The following is a 22,533-nucleotide window of genomic DNA, read 5'->3' as shown; positions in this document are numbered from 1 at the left end:
ACGGCCATGATCGGATGGTGCTTTCTATGTGCCACCGGCATGGAGGCCAGGTGAGGCTGGCAAATGTAAATAATGTAGATAGAGATGAGTTTGGCAGGGAAAGGTATGAGCTGTGCGTTGTTTTGTTTGAGGTCAATGGAAAGGACACTGCCAGTACCAGTTATTTTATCTGGTTGGATTGTTTAGTGGTGCTGAGACATTTGGAGATGGAGATGGGGATTAAGAGGATGAGACACTATAAGGATGAAGTCAGTGATTGCAGCAGGTGGCTTTTGGGTGCAATATAAAGAAGCTGATGTAAGTAAATGGTACATGAAAATAGAGGAAAAGGAAGTGTTAGATTAACTATATTGGTGTAGTGAGTTGCAGTTGATGTTGTTAGGTTTGTTCTGCAAGAGTGATGTTGCTTTAATTCTCATCTGCAGCCCCAAGTTTTGATTTGGACACTGGATGCACACGGTATATTTCTTATAAAGACGATCGCGGTCAACTCTACATGGAAATGAACAAAGTAAGTACATATCTCTTTCCATGAACTCTCTCCATATTTATTTACAAAAACTAACACACACCAAGAAAATTATCATTTAACATCTGTCTTCTATATTGTAATATGTTGGATAGCTTAACAGGATTTGATGAGCTGGAAGACTTTTACCAGCTCCTTAAGTTTGCCTTGGTATGTTTTCTATGGCTGGATGCCCCTTCTCACATATATATCATCATCATCATCGCTTAACGTCCGCTTTCCATGCTAGCATGGGTTGGACGATTTGACTGAGGTCTGGTGAACCAGATGACTGCACCAGACTCCAACCTTGATCTGGCAGAGTTTCTACAGCTGGATGCCCTTCCTAACACCAACCACTCCAAGAGTGTAGTGGGTGCTTTTACGTGCCACTCGCACGAGGGCCAGTCAGGTGGTTATGCAAAAGCAGCTGTAGAATAAAATTTTTATCTATATGACATGCTTGACATATGTTTCATTGAAAGCCAGAAGCTACATTTTTCATCTGGGGGAAAAAAATCTCTTTAAATACATAGTGCTTAAAACATACACACACACACACTATATACTTCACAGCTCAGTGAAACGAAATGGTTTGGAAGTGACTGTGAGAGCTTGGAAAATGCTTCATAACAAAACTAAAAACTATTTGATCATGTCAGATTTATAATTCAACAGCATGTGTTTGTGGGTGTGTGTGCATGTCTGCAATGTGTGTGTGTGTGTGTGTACTTACTTGTACTTGTGACGGTGTTCACCCAGGGTGGGCTGAGTCGGTTTCTTCTCTGGTCCTGACGGCATCACGAAGCATGGCGGCCCCTACGCTCGATGCTCTTGTGCGAGGTCACTGGAGATAGCGGGCCATTCACGGTGGTTCCATCTGCACAGACCAACCACCTACGGAGCTGAGAGTTCGGAGAGGCCTTCCTTTATCATCGTTGCCCGGGTCTTCAGCTGCCCGCCCGTGCGTTTGCGGTGTGTATGGTTGTGTCTTGCAGTTTCCTCTATGTTCAATGCCATGTTCAACCCCAACTTCTGGCTGTCCAGCTAACAAAGATGTATCCCCCGCTTTTCTTCTTTCTTTCAGTGCGAAGATGGCAGAGTCTATGTGACAAATCTACAACTGTCGCTCTCTTTAGATGCCGTCAACCAATGGTTTGGCACCAGTTACACCTGACACCAATCCCACAACATTTTGCTTCTTTTGCTGCTGGACTGGATTCTAATCAAAACACTTTGACTTCACTCACACACACATACACGTATTTTTGGTGAGGAATGGTGCTGAAACGGAATCCTCTTTGGCAGTGTCTTGGTATTCCCCCCCACCCCACCATTATCTTTCATTATTTTAATTTTTTTTTTTTTATATTTTCTTAATAATTTGTGCTGAGTCTGTTAACGAGTTTATCTTTCCTGTTTTTTCTTACTCGGTCAACAAATAAAAATCTTTAAATTTTACAAATTTTTAATAAAAAATAAATTTTGAAAAAATATATAAAAATATATATAAGAACAAAAACTAAAAAAAAAATACAAAAAAAATAAGTAATGTCCAAATGTTAAAAATTATTGAAAAAATATTTCTTTTGTAAACCACAAAATTAATTGAATTTTAATCCATTGTTGGCTTCCTGTTTCTAATTTGGTGGTTACATTGGAAATGGACAGATATTCTTGGAGGTTTGTTTGACATTTTGTTGTTGTTTTTCTTGTTATATATTATTATTTTTATTATTATCATTGTTACTATCATTATTATTTCCTTCTTATCATCAAATGCTCACCCACTAAAAGAAAAAAAGTCAATGTTTCCAGATGTTCGTTTATTTAAAAAAAAAAAAAAAAACGAACCCTTTAGTTGGTGGACATTTGATGAACAAATGTCTAAATCTTTGTCGACCAAATGTTAACCCATTAAAATGTTAATTTCTGTCAACCAAATGTTCACCCATTAAAAAACATTAATCTCCATCAATCAAATGTCTCTGTTAATCAATTTGGTTTCTCTGGCACCACCAGCCATTCTACTTCGACCTCCTCTTATTTTTAATTTGTTTTTGCCGAATAAACACACACACACACACACACTATATATTGGTTCTTCTCTCATATATTAGTGTTTTTATTCTAACTCCTGTCCATTGTCTGGAAATCTTTTGTCCCCAAAGTCCATCCCCTCCTCACCGTGGTGGGGATGCTGGCAATGGGTAGTGTCAGAGCTATGCAGTCGGGAAATTCGGTGAAAATCCTCGGAGTGTCTGCTTCGGCAACCGGCGGCTCCTCGGTTGTTCTGTCCCTGCGTCTGCAGACAATCTGCAGCAAACAGGATGTCTCCACATGTGGGTTTGTTGGGGACCGCTTGTGAAATCCACATATTCCCTCAACCATGAGTAGAAGAAGCCGACTCACCCCATCCAGGATGAATGTTGCCACAAATACAAGTACACACCTGTGACCTCCTCAGCAACACTTTCCGTCTTCATATGTGCTCTTGCTCTGCTTATTCCATTCTGTTATGTCTAGAAGAACAGAATGGAATAAGCGTTGCTGAGGAGGTCACAGGTGTGTGACAAAAGATTTTCCAATAATGGACATGAGTTAGAATAAGAACAGTAATAAACGAATGAAGAACAACCTGTGACCGTCCCCGTGTACCTAGGACAACTATTAGAATAGGTGATCGACGATGACAATAACAGGTGTCTTACTGTGTATATGTCATAGCTTCTATCCACAGATCAGCCCAGGTGAGTAAATTCTGTAGAGTTTGTCCATGGCCGGTTGATGCTCCATCAGTTACGATGATGAAGGTTCCAGTTGATCCCATGAACTGGAACAGCCTACTTGTGAAATCAATGTGCAAGTGGCTGAGTACTCCAGAGACTAGCATACCTTTAATGTAGTTCACAGGGAGATTCAGTGTGACACAGAGTGTAACGAGGTTGGTTTTTTAATATACAGGTACAACTCACTTTTGCCAGCTGAGTGAACTGGAGTAATGTGAAATGAAGTGTCTTGCTCAAGGACACAATGCGTCACCGGGAATTGAACTCATGACCTTACAATCATAAGCCAAATGCCCTAACTACTAAGCCATGTGCCTTCACCGTGGCCAGCGGATATTCCAGGTAAAAAGGCAATGTGTCTTGTAATGAGAAATTAATGCTAATTAACAATGCTGAAAGAGAAATAACAGTAGAATTGGATAACGAAGAAAGAAAATAAAAATTTTAAAAAAAGGCTCAGAAAAAGAAATAAATAAAATGAAGACTGCAAAGATTTAAAGAGAAATTTAATGGTAGAAGAGTTGATGGCACCAATTTGAATGGATATAGTCCTTAATTCCCATCAGGGGGAGTAAAATCAAAGTTTGACCATGTTGTGGTTAAAGCCGGACTCGAGAGAGTCAAAGGCTGAGATACAAGAGTCCAACAAAAGAGTAGAGTTTAAATTACAAGTCTTGAAGGTTCCAGCCAGGCTGCGTGGTCAGCACACATCTTATCTCCAGCTGCTGAGATAACCTGGCAGGACCTTCAATAAAAGGGAGTCAATGTCATGATGTGTTTGTTGTTGTTGCTGTTGTTACTTATATTGCTAGGAGGTTTAGTGGCAAAATTGATATTGTAGCCGAGGCAACGAGGAAGTGAGCGTCTCTTTTTCATTTTTTAGGGTTTAATTGTTTTTGTTTGTTTGTTTGAAAGGGATGATATTAATTCTTCAGCTGAAGACAACTAGGAACTTTAATGTCATCTTGGTAACTGCAGACAATAGCGCCTCAGGGCATCAACACTGTTTCGTATCCGACAAAGTTCTTCATCATCATGGTTCTTGCTTTCAAGTAAATTCTGCAAAACAAACACAAAAGGAAAAATCAATCAAGTGAAACAAACGAGATTTTAAAACTATAATATCATCATCATCATCATCATCATCGTTTAATGTCTGTTTTCCATGCTAGCACAGGATGGACGGCTTGACTGGGGTCTGGGAAGCCAGGAGGCTGCACCAGGCTCCAGTCTGATCAGGCAGTGTTACTATAGATGGATGCCCTTTCTAACACCAATCACACCGTGAGTGTAGTGGGTGCTTTTTACATGCTGGGCGAGCCTAGCAACAGCCACGATCGGTTGGTGCTTTTTACGTGCCACTAGCACGGAAGCCATTCAAGGTGGCGCTGGCATCGGCCACGTTCGGATGGTGCATTTTACGTGTCACCGGCACAGGTGCCAGGGATGCTGGCAACGGCTACGATCGGTTGGTGCTTTTTACGTGCCACCAGCACGGAAGCCAGTCAAGGCGGCGCTGGCATTGGCCACGTTTGGATGGTGCTTTTTACGTGCCACTGGCACAGGTATCACGACTACAATTTCCATTTGATTTTTTGACGCTGATATAATAATAATAATGATGATTTCTGTTATTGGCCACAAGGGCTCAAGACATGGAGGACAATGTCAAAGGACGAGTTACAGCACAAAAAGATTACAAAATCAAAAACGTGGGGTTAACATCAATCAAGGGGAGAAACTACCACATTAAAGGATATAACAGGATATATGATACAGAGTAGAGATATAAATAATAAATAAATAAATAGAATCCCTCAATAGCGGGGCAGTCCACTTGGGATAATCTGGGGTAAGCCCCATGCAAAAACACCGGATTACTCTGCCATCTCCAAGGTATGGGAAAAGTGTCCTTTTCCCTACACTCCTGTCTTAGACAATGCATGAGTTTTTAGCTTTTTGTTGAATGACCCAAACAAATCATTTGCTTATAGGGATCAAATGTATGTGCCTCTCCCATCAAATTGACGTTGTCGGAACAGGTGCACAGTGTACGATGCGTCAAGTGTTAAGTGATTGCAGAGCAATGTGGGATGAAGTGTTTTGCTAAAGAACAACACACCACCCGGTCTAGGAACTGAAACCACAATCTTGCAATCACGAATGCAACACTCTAACCACTAGGTCATGCATCCTCACAATAATAATAATACTAATAATAACTTCAAATTCTGACACAAGAGCTGTAATTTATAAGGGAGGAAGTGAGTCAGTTATATTCACTCCAGTACTTGACTGATGCTTATTTCATTGACTTGAAAGGACAAAAGGCAAAGCTGACCTCAGTGGAATCTGAACTCGGAATGTAAGGCTGAAAGAAATGTCGCTAAGCATTTTGTCAGACAAGCTAATGATTCTGCCAGCTCACTGCCATAGTAATAATAAGTTTAACTAAAATGCCATTGGTATTCCTGAAGCACTGGTAAGATGCCAAACTCCAAGAATCAAAGTAATGTCGAGTTGCTAGACGTAACTGAATTCCAAACTTGCTGTGTGAGTTTTACTCATGAGTGGTTAGGGTTAGCGTAATCGGCTCATGAGTTCAATTCCTGGTAGTGTGTTGTGTCCTTGAGCAAGATACTTCATTTCACGTTGCTCCAGTCCACTCAGCTGGCAGAAATGAGTAGTGCATATATTTCAAAGGGCCAACCTCGTCACACCCTGTGTCACGCTGAATCTCCCTAAGAACTACATTAAGGATATGCATGTCTGTGGAGTACTCAGCCATTTGATGGGATCAACTGGAACCCTCGTCATCATAACTGACAGAGTGCAAACTGGCCATTATACAGGGTTCCTACTGTCTATAGCAGTGGCATTTTATCTAGAAGGAGGGACTTGTATCTAAAAGGAACAATATTTGGCCCACTTTGTTCTGAATATGGTTAAGTCTAATAACAATTTTAGATACCAAGTCCCACGAAGTGACCTACCATCAGGATCTTCTGTCCTACATAGCTAAGCTTTGCACATATGATAGTGAAAGGGGGTGGGCAGAAACACACCAAGTTATATCAACCCCAGAGTATTCCATCAGTCTCACAAAAAGATAACTTCAGCAGGATTTGAACACAGAGTTGTTATGGTAATAACCCAAGCACGTGTAAAATGCTGAGCTGTTTCTTTATACATTTCCCATTTCTGGTAGCTGTTGCTTGATGCCACACCCTCTCACCAAGAAAACCTGTAAACAAAGACATTCCAGCCATGACCATCTTGTCTGTTTAGATGGACGGTGAAATGCCCTTTCTAGTTATGTACTTGGGGGAGTCTACAGACTAACACATCCTCTCTCACATTGTCTTCAAACCACACACACACAACATTGATATTAGTTGAAGAAATATAATAGATTCAAATTTTGGCACAAGGCCAGCAATTTTCAGAGAGAGCTAAGTTGATTATATAAGCCTCAGTGCTCAACTGGTATTTATTTTATAGACTTTCAAAGGAAGAAAGGCAAAGGCGACCGAGATGGAATTTGAACTGAGAATGTAAAGAGCTGGAAGAACTGCTGCTAAGCATTTAGTCTGATGCGCTAATGATTCTGCCAGCTCACTGCTTTCAGTTGAAGAAATGTAAATGGTAATGGTTGGGTCATATGCTCTCATGGGTTGGCTCAGCCTGAGGCCAGCTAATCGGTCAAGTAGTAAATTGGACAGAAGGTACCAGGAGACTGAGATCAAGAATGGGTGGCTGAAACAGAAACACAGGGTGAACTGGTAAGAACAAACGCAAACCCTGTCTGTATATCATATGGTGTTGGCAGCAGCAAGAATATACCAGCCCCAGAAGAGATGGAGACCCCACTGTAGATGTTGAGGGCAACAACAATATAACTATTTCTTTACTACCCACAAGGGGCTAAACACAGAGAGGGCAAACAAGGACAGACAAACGGATTAAGTCGATTACATTGACCCCAGTGCGTAACCGGTACTTATTTAATCGACCCTGAAAGGTTGAAAGGCAAAGTCAACCTCGGCGGAATTTGAACTCAGAACATAGCGGAAGACGAAATACTGCTAAGCATTTCGCCCGGTGTGCTAACAATTCTGCCAGCTCACCGCCGTTATTACAACAATATAATGCTAGAAGTTATGTCTAAATGACATTTGAATACTTACAGAAACTTTCCTACTAAGTTTCTCTGCTGTCCGATTCAGATCAATATTGTCAGTCTTTAACTTCTGGCATCGGTCGTTGAGAATGTGGCGCTCAAGCCTTTGTTCTGCAACACAGAAGAAAAAAAAAGAAGAGAGAGAGTTTATTTAGAAATTTGAAAGTGAAAACTGTGCTTTGCATTTATTTAGAAAACATGGAAAAATGTTTGGATGATTCAACAGTAATGACGAGAGGTTAACTCTTCTGGTACCCAAATGTATCTTTTAATTTAATTTTTTTGCAAATCATAATTTCAAAGGATAATGGAAATTGTAGCTGAGATACCAGTGCCGGTGGCATGTAAGAGAACTGCCTGAACGTGGCCGTTGCCAGCCCCGCCCTGACTGGCCTCCATGCCAGTGGCATGTAAAAAGCACCATCCGATCGTGGTCGTTTGCCAGCCTTGCCTGGCCTCCGTGCTGGTGGCATGTAAAAGTACCATCCGATTGTGGCCGTTGCCAGCCTTGCCTGGCCTCCGTGCTGGGCATGTAAAAAGCACCATCCGATCGTGGCCGTTGCCAGCTTGCCTGGCCTCCGTGCTGGGCATGTAAAAAGCACCATCCGATCGTGGCCGTTGCCAGCCTTGCCTGGCCTCCGTGCTGGTGGCATGTAAAAAGCACCATCCGATCGTGGCCGTTGCCAGCTTGCCTGGCCTTTGTGCTGGTGGCATGTAAAAAGCACTCACTACACTCATGGAGTGGTTGGCGTTAGGAAGGGCATCCAGCTGTAGAAACATTGCCAGATCAGACTGGGCCTGGCGCAGCCTCCTGGCTTCCCAGACCCCAGTTGAACCGTCCAACCCATGCTAGCATGGAAAACGGACATTAAACGATGATGATAGTAAAATTATTATCATTATCATCATGGTTTCAATGTCTACCTTTCCATGGTTGTACAGGTCAGAGGGAATTTGTTGAGACAGGCTTCCTGTCACTAATCCTCACCTGTTGGGAGTCCCCCCTCCCCCCGACCACTACCACTGCTAGAAATACTTTCCACAAAGATTAGAAACAAACAACTTTGCTTGTATGATGATAATGCTCATTTATCAGCCATGAGGTGATGTCTCATCAAAAGCATACACAAACACACATATACAACAGGCTTCACTCAATTTCCATCTACTAACAAAATCCACTCCCTAGGTTTCAGTCAGCCTGGGGCTATTTCAGAAGAAGTTTGCTCAAAGGACCATCCAATGGGATTGAACCCAAGACGACTCGATTGGGACGCAAAATTCTTCATCTATGAAATCCACTATGAAGGTTTCAGCCTACCTGAGGTCATAATAGAAGAAATGAGCCCAAGGTACCATGCAGTGGGACTGAACCTGAAACTACGAGATCCTTTGTTCATTCAACGTCCATTTTTCCATGCTGGCATGGGAGGAGGGACAGCAAGTTATGCAAAGCATATCGGTGACACTCGTTGTGTAACTATCACGCAATGTCAAGGCAAGGAGAGTAACACACACACACAAAAGGCTTCTTCAAAACTTCCATGCTTCCTAAAATTTGCCAACAGTAAACCTGATCCCCCTTTAATGACTCAATCACTGTTCACTTCCTGTGCATTATTCTATGACCTGTTCATACACTTTTGGCTACTTTTTCTGATGAGTTTTTACCATGGTATACAATAATTTTATTATTATTTATTACTATCAAATCCACCCACAAGGTTTTGGTTAGCCCAGGGCAATAATAGAAGACATTTGCCCAAAGTCCCACACAATGGGACTGAACCCGGAACCTTGTAGTTGGGAAGCACTCTTCTTACCACACAGCCACGCCTGAATTTTTGCCCACATTATGGTTCCAAATCATTACAGGTTCAATTCCTAGCCTAGTGTACAGAATAAGTTACTTTTAAATCCCTTAATATAATTCAAGATCATAAATCTATTAAGTTGCAGCCCAATGAAGGTAGCAATTAGAAAATTTGAGGAAGTCTGGATTTACCTTCTAAATAACGTTGATAGGTGCCAAGAATGGTCTCAATTCCTGGCCATTTGAACAAAGGTTGGCCATTGAAAGAATCTGTAGCCTCTAAACGTCCATCATCTGACCGAGAACACAAACTGGAGTGGGAATCATGTGAAGAGGATTTCTGTGATTGCTGCAGTATTGAAGACACCGCAGACAGGTGAGTGACTGTATTGTCTCTACTACTGTCCACCGACTTCATACCTGGCGGAGAAAACAAACACAAACAGAAATAAATTAGCAATATAACAATTAGCGTATGTTGTTAATGAAACATCTAGGAATTATAATAAAGCAGAATTAAAGTAAAATGTTTGAAGTGTCGTATAATAATAATAATTAACTTTGATGAGACATAAATCATTAGCAGATGTAATTAATTGAACCGTATAACAGAGTCCACTCTATTGCACAGGGGTGGTAGACCTAAATCTGAGCCTTGTTTAGCACCACCATTTGACCCATGGCTACATTTAACATTACACCACTCTGTTGCAAATGCTAGGGTAGGACAAGGCATATGGCTTATAGTTAATTAGACTCAACGTGTCCTGCCACCTCCTGTAGTGGTTGTAATAGAAGTGGTGGTGAATCCATTGGGTTTTCTTTTTACCTTCTTCACAACTGTCTTTGAATGCTCCCCCTGACTACTCCTTAAAAAATTTCCACAAGTCAGCATCATCATTATCATTTTTGTTGAATGTCCTTTCTCCATGTTGGCTTGGGTTGACGGTTTGACCGAGGGCTGGCAAGCCAGAAGGCTGTACCAGGCTCCAATCCGATCTGGCAATGTTTCTACAGCTGAAGGCCCTTCCTAACGCCATAAGTGTAGAATTATTATGTAGATGATCTAGCAGAATCATTAGCACGTCGAACAAAATGCCACTAAGCATTTTGTCCATCTTTTCAAGTTCTGAGTCCAAATTTCACCTAATCCTTTTGGCGTCGGTAAAATCAATACCTGTTGAGTACTAGGGTTGATGTAATCAATTATACCTCACCCATACATTTCAGACCTTAGGACATTAAAACGGTGAGCTGGCAGAATCATTAGTATACTAGACAAAAATGCTTAGCAGCACTTCTCCCAGTTTTACATTCTAAGCTCAAATTCCAAGGCTGATTTTGCCTTTCAACCATTCAGAGTCAATAAATAAAGTACCAGTTCAGCACTGGTGTTGATTTAATTGAATCCACACATCCTTCAAAATTTCAGGCCTTGTACCAAACTTAGAAAGGCTTATTTAAAATGACAGTAAGCAATCTCTCTCTCTATACATATAAAACTGAAGTTGTCTGCATGTGGCAGGTTTGGCAGCCTCCATCTAACACTATCTCCTCCAAGACCCTGCGGCACAAGTTGACCAAACTTGAGAGTATGATAGAAGAAGGCTTGCTCTTCCGACCGTAGAAGAAAAAATTCAAATCGGACCATGTTAAGACCAAAAATTATTTACATCAAAAAGGTGCTTTTTTTTCTATGAAAATCCCTATTTTTACGATTTTTTGACTGCTGTGTTGCCATTTTTCGGTGTATTTCAACCAGAAGAATGTTCACAAGCTACATAATGCAAAATTTTTACTTTTCAAAAATTCCAATTCTAAAGGGTCGAAACAAACCCGAGCAACGCCAGGCGATACTGCTAGTTCTACAAATAAAACCGAGGGTTAATTCCTTACTATTATTGAGTTTAACAACAAGAAACTACTGCAGAGAAGACAATGTAAAGGGAGAAAATAAGGGGAGACAAAAGAAATGAAAGAAAATTCTTTGAATGGTGTTGTTACCTGTTCTACCGTTTGAAGATTTGTTTGAAAATGTTGAAGCAAGCACTGATTCATGAAATTCTTGAGCAAATTTTTCTTTAAGCCGCCGCTGGTCACGACTGTCACCTCGGTTCTCTGGAAAGATGAGGGGGCGGGAATTTTCCTGACTAGTCCTACTTGGGTTAGCCATTTGTAGGCTGGGCGTTACTGAGGGAAGAGTGGAAACACTTGTCTGTTTGAGATAGTGTGGCTGAGACGACGACGTCGATGAAGAAGAGGAGGAGGAGGAGGAGGAGGAACTGGCTGTCGCCGCCAGGTGGCGTTCTTGTAGTTGATTCAAAGATATTTTTGGTCGGGATGGTTGTTCTAATTTGTTTGATACCTGAGATGATCCTTCCATATCGGTAGATTTTCTCTTAACCCTCCGATGTAAGCTGTCAAGAAGGGCTGAAAAAGAGAGAGAGTAACAACAAACAATTAGAAAGTGAGTTTATAGCTGCTGACATCGACTTACAGTAATATTTACTAGCATTATGGCCCTGCAACTGTCCAAATCTCCGACCAATCACATATAGCTAGCTGGCATTCAATTGGCGTATCAAGTTTCGAGCATTTTGATTGGGTTTTGGATAGAAAATTCACAAAAAAGTCACTTCTACTGAATTTTTAATGGCTTTGCAGGGTGACTGGGGAAATGTAAAGATGTGCACGACCACCCTTGGACGGTTTTGAATGACCATAGAAAGTGCGAGCCCTCTAACTGAAAAATTGTGGATTTGTATAAAGGACATGCACACAGACATTTTGCCGTTTATATATATAGAAATTTTATCGACTTTTCAAAGAGAAAAAGTCAAAGAGGACGGAGATGGGATGCGAACTGAGAATATGAGGGGAGGTAATCAAGTACCACACTGTAAAGGGAGACAATACAAGAGTTACTGTCAGATATCTCTAATAGTTTCAAAATTTTTTAGATCGATATTTGTGGAAAGATCGTTAAGTGAACATGGCGATAGGTTGTAAGGGGTTATCGGTGCTATTTATCCCTTGGGGAGACATACAAGGAAAACTGTTCCAGCTGTAATTACGACTGCCTTAACCAATGTAATCAATGTGTCCTGCCTTTTCTTAAAGACACTAATGTGTGTTAAGAGGGAGATTTGACTTATCTTTAGCTAGTCAAGGCCCTTAAAGAAGACCTATCTTTGGCTGGTAGGTTGGGAGTTGAACTCAATGATTTCACAGTATTGTTAGAAATAATGTTTTAAATTGTCTCATTTCACCTGGTTATTGAGAATAAATACCACAGTACTTAACTACGTCACCTGTAACATTACAGTACCTGGTTATATCACCTGTAATAGACTGATCCAGGTGGATCGTGGGGAGTTAGTATAGGACTGACCTCTCATTCATTTCCAACCTTAAAACCAGGGTTAAACTTCACACCACGCACTGGTTACCATACTTATTTCTTTACTACCCACAAGGGGCTAAACACAGAGGGGGACAATCAAGGACAGACAAACGGATTAAGTCGATTACATCGACCCCAGTGCGTAACTGGTACTTATTTAATCAACCCCGAAAGGATGAAAGGCAAAGTCGACCTTGGTGGAATTTGAACTCAGAATGTAGCTACAGACGAAATACTGCTAAGCATTTCGCCCGGCATGCTAACAATTCTGCCAGCTTTCCGTCTTAACTTTCACAATAATAGTGACAAATAACCAACCAACTATGGACTGGGTGTGGGACATTTTCAATTAGATTCACTACACAAGAAGTAGGTTAGCCCCACGATGTAATTAACTACTGCAGTAGGATCTGAACCCTTGTCCATCTAGTTATGTGAGTCACATTAGCCATTTACTCACCAAGGTAAACTAACAACTGGGGGATGGGGAGGTAATTGTAGAGGTTTTACAATCGATATAGGTGAAGGTGGTGGTAGGAGATATTCTGGAATATATTAGTTGGTTTTGTATACACCTGGTACCCCGCAGTACAATGAACCCATCCAGAATAGTACAAATGTGGTGTGCACACACACACAAAAAGGGGGAGTAAAATTATTTACCAGGTTTTGATCGTTTAACTGGTTCTGAGAGAAGTCTCTCTTCATCAGGTTGTTGCTGTTGTTGCTGCTGCTGTTGTGGCTGTAATACATTTTCTAGCACCAAACCAAGTCTCCGAGCTTTCTCCTCTTCACACGCTTGACGGATTGCTTCATACTCTGTGGAGACAACAAAAGCAGAATTCCTTTATACGAGGAAGATGGTTGTTCTGTTGCTATATGTTGAACAATAACCATAAGAAAAGGAGTAAACAGTTTGTTATCACCACATCTGGGCTGGAGAGGGGCTTTCTCCGTCCGGGTTGCGGATCCATGGAATAAGCTGCCGGACGAGATAGTAAAGATGCCAACGACCGCTCGGTTCAAAGTCTCCCTTGACCACAAGTGGTCTGAACGCTTTACATGAACACCATCCTGTACATAACTCCATGCCCCCTACATGGCCTTGCTTTTTGAGCCAAATAATTAATTAACTAACTATAATAGCAACCCATCTGAGACCATAACCTCTGGTTCTATGATACCAATCTAATTGGGACCAACACCATTGGTTCTATGATATCAACCCATCTGTAATCAATTCAGGTTTTATATCAATTCCGCCAATGTTAAAGTGTTAAGAATTTAAATAAAAAACTTCCAAAATAGCTTTATATGAGGACTTCATTGTTCCAATCACCAGATTTATAAAGATAATATTTAATTAATTAAGTAAATCTGTACAAATTCTTGATAATTTTTGAAGTTGATGGAAACATGTAGGCAAGTTATTCTTCAATGAGGAGGATTTTGGACAGATAAAGAAAACGATTTCCATATCAAATCAAAATGTTCCACATTACAATAGACCCAACAGTAACCATGACGTACATACATGTTGACTGATTATAATAACAACATGTATTATGAATCATTAACCCTTTTGTTACTGTATTTATTTTGAGATGCTCTGTGTTTCTTTCAATTACTTTAAATATAACAAAGAATTTAGTAAAATAACTTAGTTATCATTAAGCTAGTGTTAGGAACATAAATTGTGACTAAGGTTTGGTGGAAGATTTTAATTCAAAACTTATGAAAACAAGACATTTGTACTCGGAGCCAGAGCCGGTTTCAGCTGGGTTGGTATCGAAAGGGTTAAACAATAAAATGGAAACCAGCTGCTATTAATGGTCAGTTATCAAAAAGCTCAGCATGATTTCCTAACTTCGAAACATGAATTTTTGGTAAATTCGTTGGCACAAATACATCAATCTACAATAATTACAAGATTTTCAGAAAGTTGCAGCATTTCAAAAAATCTCTCAATAAAATTTTAGAGATCTTCAGTGTCGGTACCTTCTTTTAGGTTATTTGTTGATGCAGCAGTTCTTAAGACAGGGAAGATCATTGTTACTCTGTGTGTGTGTGTGTGTGTGTGTGTGTGTGTGTATAATATTAGGGAATATTATTCCAAACTTACAGGGAAAAATTAAATTTAGCAATACTAAATCAAATTTCACAATGTATATGTATATAAATTAGAGAAGAACCACCATTTATCAATTCAACAATGATATAATTAAATTATACCATATAGAAAAAATGTTTTTTGTATATGGTATAATTTAATTATATCATTGTTATTTCATTATATCATTGTTATTTCATATATATACACACACATACATACACAGCATAATTAGTCTGTCTACAAAATCCACCCACAAAGCTTCGATTGGCCCAAGGCTATAGTAGAAGACACTTGACCAAGGCGCCATACAGATTGTATAGGCAAGGGTGCAGAGTGGTTCCCCGACTAAGATATGGTATTAACCACTGTACACTGGAGAGTGCAGTATTGTTTACAGCTAAAACTTGGTACATTTAAAACAGTAATTTGTGACTATATAGATCAAACCCTGTGTGTGCTGGATCAGAACTGACATGGAATTAACACAACAACTACAACAACAACAAATAAAAGCTAGTCGTACCTTTTTTCTTATCGCCAGTAAGTGGACTGAGTAGAAATGAGTGGAGATAACGACATTTCTGTTTGTAGTCATTTTGCATACACATCTGTTCCGAGACGTAAACTGGTGGTACAGTTAGTTTGGTCACAGGTTCTGGATTGTTCTCTGGCGTCGACACTGGACTTAAGCTGCCTTCCCGGAACATATGTCGCCGTTTGCGGTAACGGTCAAATTCTAAATCTAGAACAAAAAAAAAAAAAAAATCACATTACAAACATTGACACAGCAAAAAATTTATCTAATCTATTATATAAAACATTTCCACCTTCACCTTTCTTTACTGGCATAGTTAGCTTTTCACAAGCAGTATTTTACAGAAGGATGCTCTTCCTGTCACTAAACCTATAACCACCTCTTGCAACACGCAAGGGCACAGTGTCCCCATTCAATAACCAGAATACATTTTTTTTTCTTAAAATTCCGTTTCCATGCTGACAGGAGTTAGACTGAAACTTGTAACGGCTGATTTCCTGCACATGGATGCCCTTTGACCCTCATGGGCCTTATAAGTAAGACATATTTTATTGTTTCTTCACACAATGAAAGCCAAAAGTATGTGACTTATTCTTATAACAGTATGTAAACAAATGCATTGTTTTTCTACTCAGATTGCATTAAAAAATTCATCTCACAACAATAAAAGGTTCTGCACAAGGCATTATACCATATATACATACATACATACATATATATATATATATATATATATAAAGTTAATCCAAACATGAAAACACCAAGAGAAAACACAACGCGAGGACGTGCACACACACACGTAAGCACATAGGTGCAAAACAAGGTGGGAAAAACAGTACTTGAATACTGAAACTCTGAATAACAGTTTGTGAAGCTTTTTGGGTTTTGACAATGATAATAATAATCCTTTCTACTATAGGCACAAGGCTTGAAATTTTGGTGGGGGCTAAGTCGATTACATTGACCTCCAGTACTCCACAGGTTTATCAACTCTCAAAAGAATGAAATACAAAGTCGACCTAAGCAGAATTTAACTCAGAACATAAAGACAGATGAAATGCCACTAAGCATTTTGCTCAGCATGCTAACGATTCTGCCAGCTCGCCAGTATAATAACAACAATACTAATACACACACAATCATTTAATGTTCACTTTTCTATGCTTACCTGTTTCTAAGCAAGACAATATTCCACATGACTAGACACATTTTTATGGAAGCTTGGAGACAAAGGATTACAGTGACATGCATTTAAAACTTTAACATGAAGTCAAAGCAAGATAAATATATAATCTGTAAAACCACTTGCAAATATGCACAACTTGGTAGCATGTGCCATGCTTTCACTGTTTTAGAATCCCTGTATAATCCAGGGCAAAGCCTCTCAAACTCAGCTCAATGGAGAGAGATCTGCATCAGCAGTCAGCAGGTACTTATTTCAGTTCAGTACAGTGGGATAATGCAGCAAACCCATGACTTTACGAGTGAGAGCCCAGCTACTACTAGCCATTGCATAGTACGTACATACATAAAATGTGTGTGTGTTATTTTATTTTATTTAGATCACATCTAAAAACTTCAGTTGACCAAGCTGTGTAATTACATACATTTACAATAGTTTCGTTGATATTCAATCTTGAGTATTGCTTGATCATTATATAATATATGCAACTACAGATTATGCCTGAAATATACCGATACAATGAAACACAGATTACTGATTAGGCCGGCCTCTATATATATATATATATATTATTGAATAGAAGCCTAAACATGACAGAAGCCCAAATGCAAACCTGGAAGTATGTATAATACTACTACTGGATAGCACAGTGTGAAATCTGAAGGTGGACGAGCTTTACACTGTACTCTACTATGTTCTTAACAGAATATACCATATCTAAAAAAATATATATATAGGCATTAGGAAGGGCATCCAGCTGTAGAAACCATGCCAAATGAAACTGGATCCTGGTGTAGTTCTCCAGTTTACGAGTTCCAGTCAAATCGTCTAACCCATGCCAGCATGGAACATGGACGTTAAATGATGATGAAGATTATATATATATATATTGTGTGTATGTCACTGTGTTTAACTTATGTATAAAAACTGGTGTTGTATCAAATATGTATCATAGCCATTTGACAAATAAAAGATTGAGAATATAGATACTGGGGTTGATATGATTAACTAAAACTCTTGAAGGTGATGCCTCCACCATGGCAACAGTCCATCATTTGAAACCAGTGAAGGATTAACACATTATCCTTAATCTGTGACTGTTTACCTGTTTGGTTACGAATTTTGAAACCCTAACCTGCCATTTTGACAAATTTCGGACATTTCTAGAAAACAATTTTTTAAAAATATTATATATCGAAGAAAGGTAGCATTCTGGCAGAATCATTAGCAAATTAGATAAAATGCTTAGCAGTATTTTGTCCACCAAGTTCTGAGAATGAATTCTGCTAAGATCAACTTTCATCTTTCCTGGGTCAATAAAATAAGGACCAGTTGAGCATTGGGATTAATGTAAATGACTTTCCCCTTGCCCCCAAAATTGTTGACCTTGTGCCAAAATTTGAAAATAATATGCCAGCGCCACCTTGGCTGATGCCAGCGCCGCCTTGACTGGCTTCTGTGCCGGTGGCACGTTAAAAGCACCAACCAATCGTGCCTGCTGCCAGACTCCCCTGGCACCTGCGCCGGTGGCACGTAAAAAGCACCCACTACACTCGCGGAGTGGTTGGCGTTAGGAAGGGCATCCAGCCATAGAAACACTGCCAGATCAGACTGGAGCAGCCTCCTGGCTTCCCAGACCCCGGTCGAACCGTCCGACCCGTGCTGGCACGGAAAACGGACGTTAAACGATGATGATGATGAATATATACTGAAGAATTTATTTCTTAGATATTACACATACTTAAGAATTACCACTTCCATCCGGTTGGCCATAGCTGAACGGCTGAAGCAGGTAAAAGGATATGCTTTACCCTTTTCACACTCACTCGGTCAACAGGTATTTTAATGTAATAATACATTTTACACCTGCTCATTAATATTAAGTTCTAGAGCAACGCAGTACTTATGTCAGCAAGACTGTCAGACACCTAAATTTGGCAGTTTGGCAGTAGATAGATATTTGGTTCTAGTCATCTTGGCACCATTTCAATGATACACTCTCTGCAGGGTTTGTTCTTTAATTATCTCAAACGCTCAAACGTAATGAACAGACGAACAGACCATACAACAGCTTTCGCAAGCCACCAGTGGCCAATATATCTCACTTGAAATAGTCACAGACAATAGTGTTGTTATTTAGGACAATGAACAGTAGCAGTGTGTCTGTAGGAACTGTACTGTGCTATGGAATAACACCAACAACACTTGTAACAACCAATTAGTAAATATAGAACATACGTTTTCAGCCACTGAAAGGTACCATGAGTGATCTGCAGGGGTACCATGACTGATCTGCAGGGGTACCACAACTGATTTGCAGGGGTACCACAACTGATTTGCAGAGGTACCATGACTGATCTGTAGGGGTACCACGACTGATCTGCAGAGGTACCACGACTGATTTGCAGGGCCAAAACTTCAAAGTCATTGTCATCACTCTTCATGTCAACATGTAGCTATTGAATGTCACCCCACTGATTACTGATTAGGCAGGCCTATATATATATATATATATATATATATATATGTAATTGAACAGAAGTCTAAACATGACAGAAGCCCAAATGCAAACCTGGAAGTATGTATAATATTATATATAATAATGAAATATCTCGTCAAAGACAACACATGAGGGTAGAGTTTTTGCTAAACAACCTGCACAAACCGATGAAAACAAAGTGTAAGATGTAAATATTGTAAAGTATTTCCCCCTCACAAGATAAAGCTAATTCACTTCATTAACAACAATTCATCTCAGATATTTAAATGGATGTTTAATTGAAATATTTCGTTTTCGGAGTCAAGACTATTGAAAAGGTTGCAAGACGCAACGAAAATTTTAGGAAAAAATAAATAAAAATAAGAAATAAGTGGAAATTTTACCAGTGAGTGTGTTACATTATAAGGCACAAAAAGAAAATGACTCTCCCCAGACACAACAGAATTTAATTGAAATATTTGAGTTAACCCTTTAGCATTTAAACCGGCCATATCCAGCCCAAATATCCTACATGTTTTATATTCAAACTGGCAATATCTAGCCTCTCACACCTAACCTACAATGTCATTCTAAAAATAAACAATCACATCATTGAAACTTCAAAGCTGTAAGATAATGCATGATTAATTCAAAACAATTTGAGTGAAAAAGTATTACATTTAACAGAGTAATCTGAACACCAAAGGGTTAAATACATCGGCAGGCTTACCTCTTCTTCGCGAATGAGTTGTTAAACCCATAGACTTTAAGTAACGCATTTTGCTTGGTGATTTGTCTAGTGCCAAAGGTGGGTTGGTTGTGATGATACACAGCTGCTGCTTCCTTTCCATTTCCATGGCAACAGTTAGTTCTTCGTCTTCTTCGCTATCACTACAATATGTTCCGTTCAGACGTGATTCTCTCATCTTCGCTTCCTCCAAGTCTAACTTGCTGACTAAGTTCTGGTCAGGGTAAATATGGAAAGAGGCGTCGACTACTGAATTGATGTGTACTGATAGAGATCGGTCGTAGAAGCCGCTCCGAAAATAACTGCTGTAGTGGTTGGGGAGTTCAGGGGGATGGGCTTTGTTTACTACCTGAGAACAGATACTCGAGTTGATGTCAAACTGAAACTCCTCTTGTGTGTTTCGCTGCCTGGAGGGGCCCTCACTCGGGGGTTCATGTTTGGTGAGGGATGACTGTTCATTAGACCTATTGTTGCTACTACTTCGACCGCTGCTGTTATCGTATGAATTAATCTTTTCTGCTTTGTGAGAATCAGGGTAGGGGTGGCTGGGGTATCGGTATGGATGAAGGACATCGTATGGCCGAAATAGGCCACTTTCAGAGTTTTTGTCTGTTCGTTCGAGATCGCTGTTCGATCCGGAGCGGACAGGTGCAACAAGCGGGGGTGGTTTGACTGAACGCCGGTCATCTTGTGTATCGTGATGTTTGTCTGAGGACTTCTGATTGCTTGAATGGCTTGAAGAGTTGCTATTACTTACATTAGAAGATTGTTCCTTAGAAAGACGGGGAATGGTGAAATCATTCTGCAAAAGAAAAGACACGAATATTCAGTTATCAGTCTATAGCAACACCTTAGCTAATAGAGGTAAAATAGCAAATTCCAATTATTGTTGTTTAGGCCTCAGCTTAACCCTGATTGAGCAATCTGCTGATCTAAGGCTATCCACCTTGTGACCATCATACCTTGTTTTCAGGAATAGCATATCATCGTTATTATCATCATTTAACATCCACTTTTCCAAGCATGCATATATTGGATAAAATTTGTCGAGGCAAATTTTCTACAGCTGGATGCCTTTCCTGTTGCCAACCCTCACCTATTTCCATGTAAAGAAATATTCCTCATGGCCAGATATGTTTTTATGGCAGATTGGAAAAGAAGGATACAGCTTGCTTGATGGTGATATTTGCTTACAACTATCACATGAAGGAAAGATTAAGGAGACAGTAACACACACATACATGATGAGTTTCTTTCAGGTTTTGTCTACCAAATCCATTCACAAGGCTTCAGTTAGCCCAGGGCTATAACAGAAGACACTTGTACAATCTTTTATGCAGTGGGACTGAACCCAAGACCTTGTGGGTGGCAAACAAACCTCTTACCACAGGGCCATACCTGTGCCTGCCTAGTTCTATATTATTCAATGTGAAGGCAGCGAGCTGGCAGAATCGTTAGCATGCCAGGCGAAATGCTTAATGGTATTTCGTCTGACGTTACGTTCTGAGTTCAAATTCCGCCAAGGTTGACTTTGCCTTTCATCCTTTCGGGGTCGATTAAATCAAGTACCAGTTTCGCACTGGGGTCGATGTAATCGACTTAATCCCTTTGTCTGTCCTTGTTTGTACCCTCTGTGTTTAGCCCTTTGTGGGCAGTAAAGAAATATATATTATTCAATATGTTCTCCATAAGCAATGATTTGAGGGACATTTGACAGCTATTTCTAGTCAATAACATCAAAACTGTTCAGTCAATTCATACAGAGAGAAAATATAACAAATTAACAAAAACACGGCAGGAATCTTTGGCTTACCTTAGCCAAATACGAATGGTGTTTACGACGGTCTTCATGGTGCATTGCTGGACTAGTGCTATGTCGGCTGGTGGGATGAACTTCCTGTTCCTGTTTTAGTTGGTGGCTGGCCACAGACATCAAGTTGCTGCCGCTACTACTACAATGATCTCCGGATTCATAGGGAGTGCGCCTCCCTCGTTGTGAATGGTGTCCCTGCTCGGGAAGTCCATTAGAGGAGTTTTGGGATGGAGCTAATCGCTCCACATACAATAAATCTCTGGGGGTACCCTGAGTGATTGAACCTGGACAAGAAAAATTGTTACCATTAAATTAGCAGTAGAAACAGAGAAAAAGATTGGTACCAAACTCAGAATAGAGGGAATAGTTTTACTAATAAGGAATGTCAGTCTTTGACATTCACTTCTTTGGAACTATATTCTTATATGAAATGGCTCTGATAGAGAGTTCTTGAGAAGGACTTCTTTTAGCAAAAGTTAGGAATATGATAATAATACATAGAAATGTTTCTTGGAGAAGCATGAAACAGATAGTGGGCTAAACATGGCATTTGAACTTTTTTTTAACCCTTTCGTTACCGTATTTATTTTAAGATGTTCTGTGTTTCTTTCAATTAATTTTAACTATAACAAAGAATTTTGTAAAATAACTTAGTTCTTGTTCAGCTAGTGTTAGGAACATAAATTGTGATTAAGGTTTGGTGGAAGATTTTAATTCAAAACCTATAAAAGCAAGGCATTTGTACTATAGAGCCAGGGGCGGTTTCAGCCAGGTTGGTATTGAAAGGGTTAAAGATATTACTGACATGAGCTACAGGGAGTTGAAACCAGGTCCTAGACTTGACTAGCACTAGTTATTTTTACTCCTCAACATCCATTTCTGCTTCAGTAAGACTTTTACTAAAATGTAGATGAACTAAACAATAATATAAGAGAGAGAAATCAACAGCAGAATAAATTTGATGGAAAA

The 22,533-nt window shown here is 39.8% G+C and overlaps 2 protein-coding genes across 7 annotated transcripts in view; one reads left to right on the top strand and one right to left on the bottom strand.

Annotated features, from left to right (window-relative positions):
- Window positions 1-2,487, top strand: part of LOC115221783 (F-box only protein 15) — a 42,036-nt gene extending 39,549 nt beyond the window's left edge. The window contains exons 14-15 of the mRNA XM_029792011.2: window positions 426-511; window positions 1,596-2,487. Coding sequence (XP_029647871.1) covers window positions 426-511; window positions 1,596-1,685 — 176 coding nt within the window. The 3' untranslated portion in view covers window positions 1,686-2,487. The remainder of the gene's footprint in view (window positions 1-425; window positions 512-1,595) is intronic.
- A 1,299-nt stretch (window positions 2,488-3,786) lies between these two features.
- Window positions 3,787-22,533, bottom strand: part of LOC115221201 (genetic suppressor element 1) — a 221,354-nt gene continuing 202,607 nt past the window's right edge. For 4 of the 6 annotated variants that reach the window (XM_036511017.1, XM_036511015.1, XM_036511016.1 and 1 more), the window contains 8 exons: window positions 21,565-21,848; window positions 19,734-20,553; window positions 15,330-15,548; window positions 13,357-13,512; window positions 11,295-11,720; window positions 9,483-9,710; window positions 7,450-7,588; window positions 7,025-7,196 (listed from right to left, as the gene is read on the bottom strand). In XM_036511017.1, the coding sequence (XP_036366910.1) occupies window positions 7,040-7,196; window positions 7,450-7,588; window positions 9,483-9,710; window positions 11,295-11,720; window positions 13,357-13,512; window positions 15,330-15,548; window positions 19,734-20,553; window positions 21,565-21,848 (2,429 nt within the window). In that variant the 3' untranslated portion in view covers window positions 7,025-7,039. Of the gene's footprint in view, window positions 4,357-7,024; window positions 7,197-7,449; window positions 7,589-9,482; window positions 9,711-11,294; window positions 11,721-13,356; window positions 13,513-15,329; window positions 15,549-19,258; window positions 19,314-19,708; window positions 20,554-21,564; window positions 21,849-22,533 lie in introns of those variants that run through there. The other 2 variants (XM_029791360.2, XM_036511019.1) reach the window with 2 other exon arrangements.

The sequence above is a fragment of the Octopus sinensis genome, linkage group LG18 (genome assembly GCF_006345805.1).
Source record: "Octopus sinensis linkage group LG18, ASM634580v1, whole genome shotgun sequence".
Lineage (NCBI taxonomy): Eukaryota > Metazoa > Mollusca > Cephalopoda > Octopoda > Octopodidae > Octopus > Octopus sinensis.
This window is presented reverse-complemented; position numbering and strand designations above follow the sequence as displayed.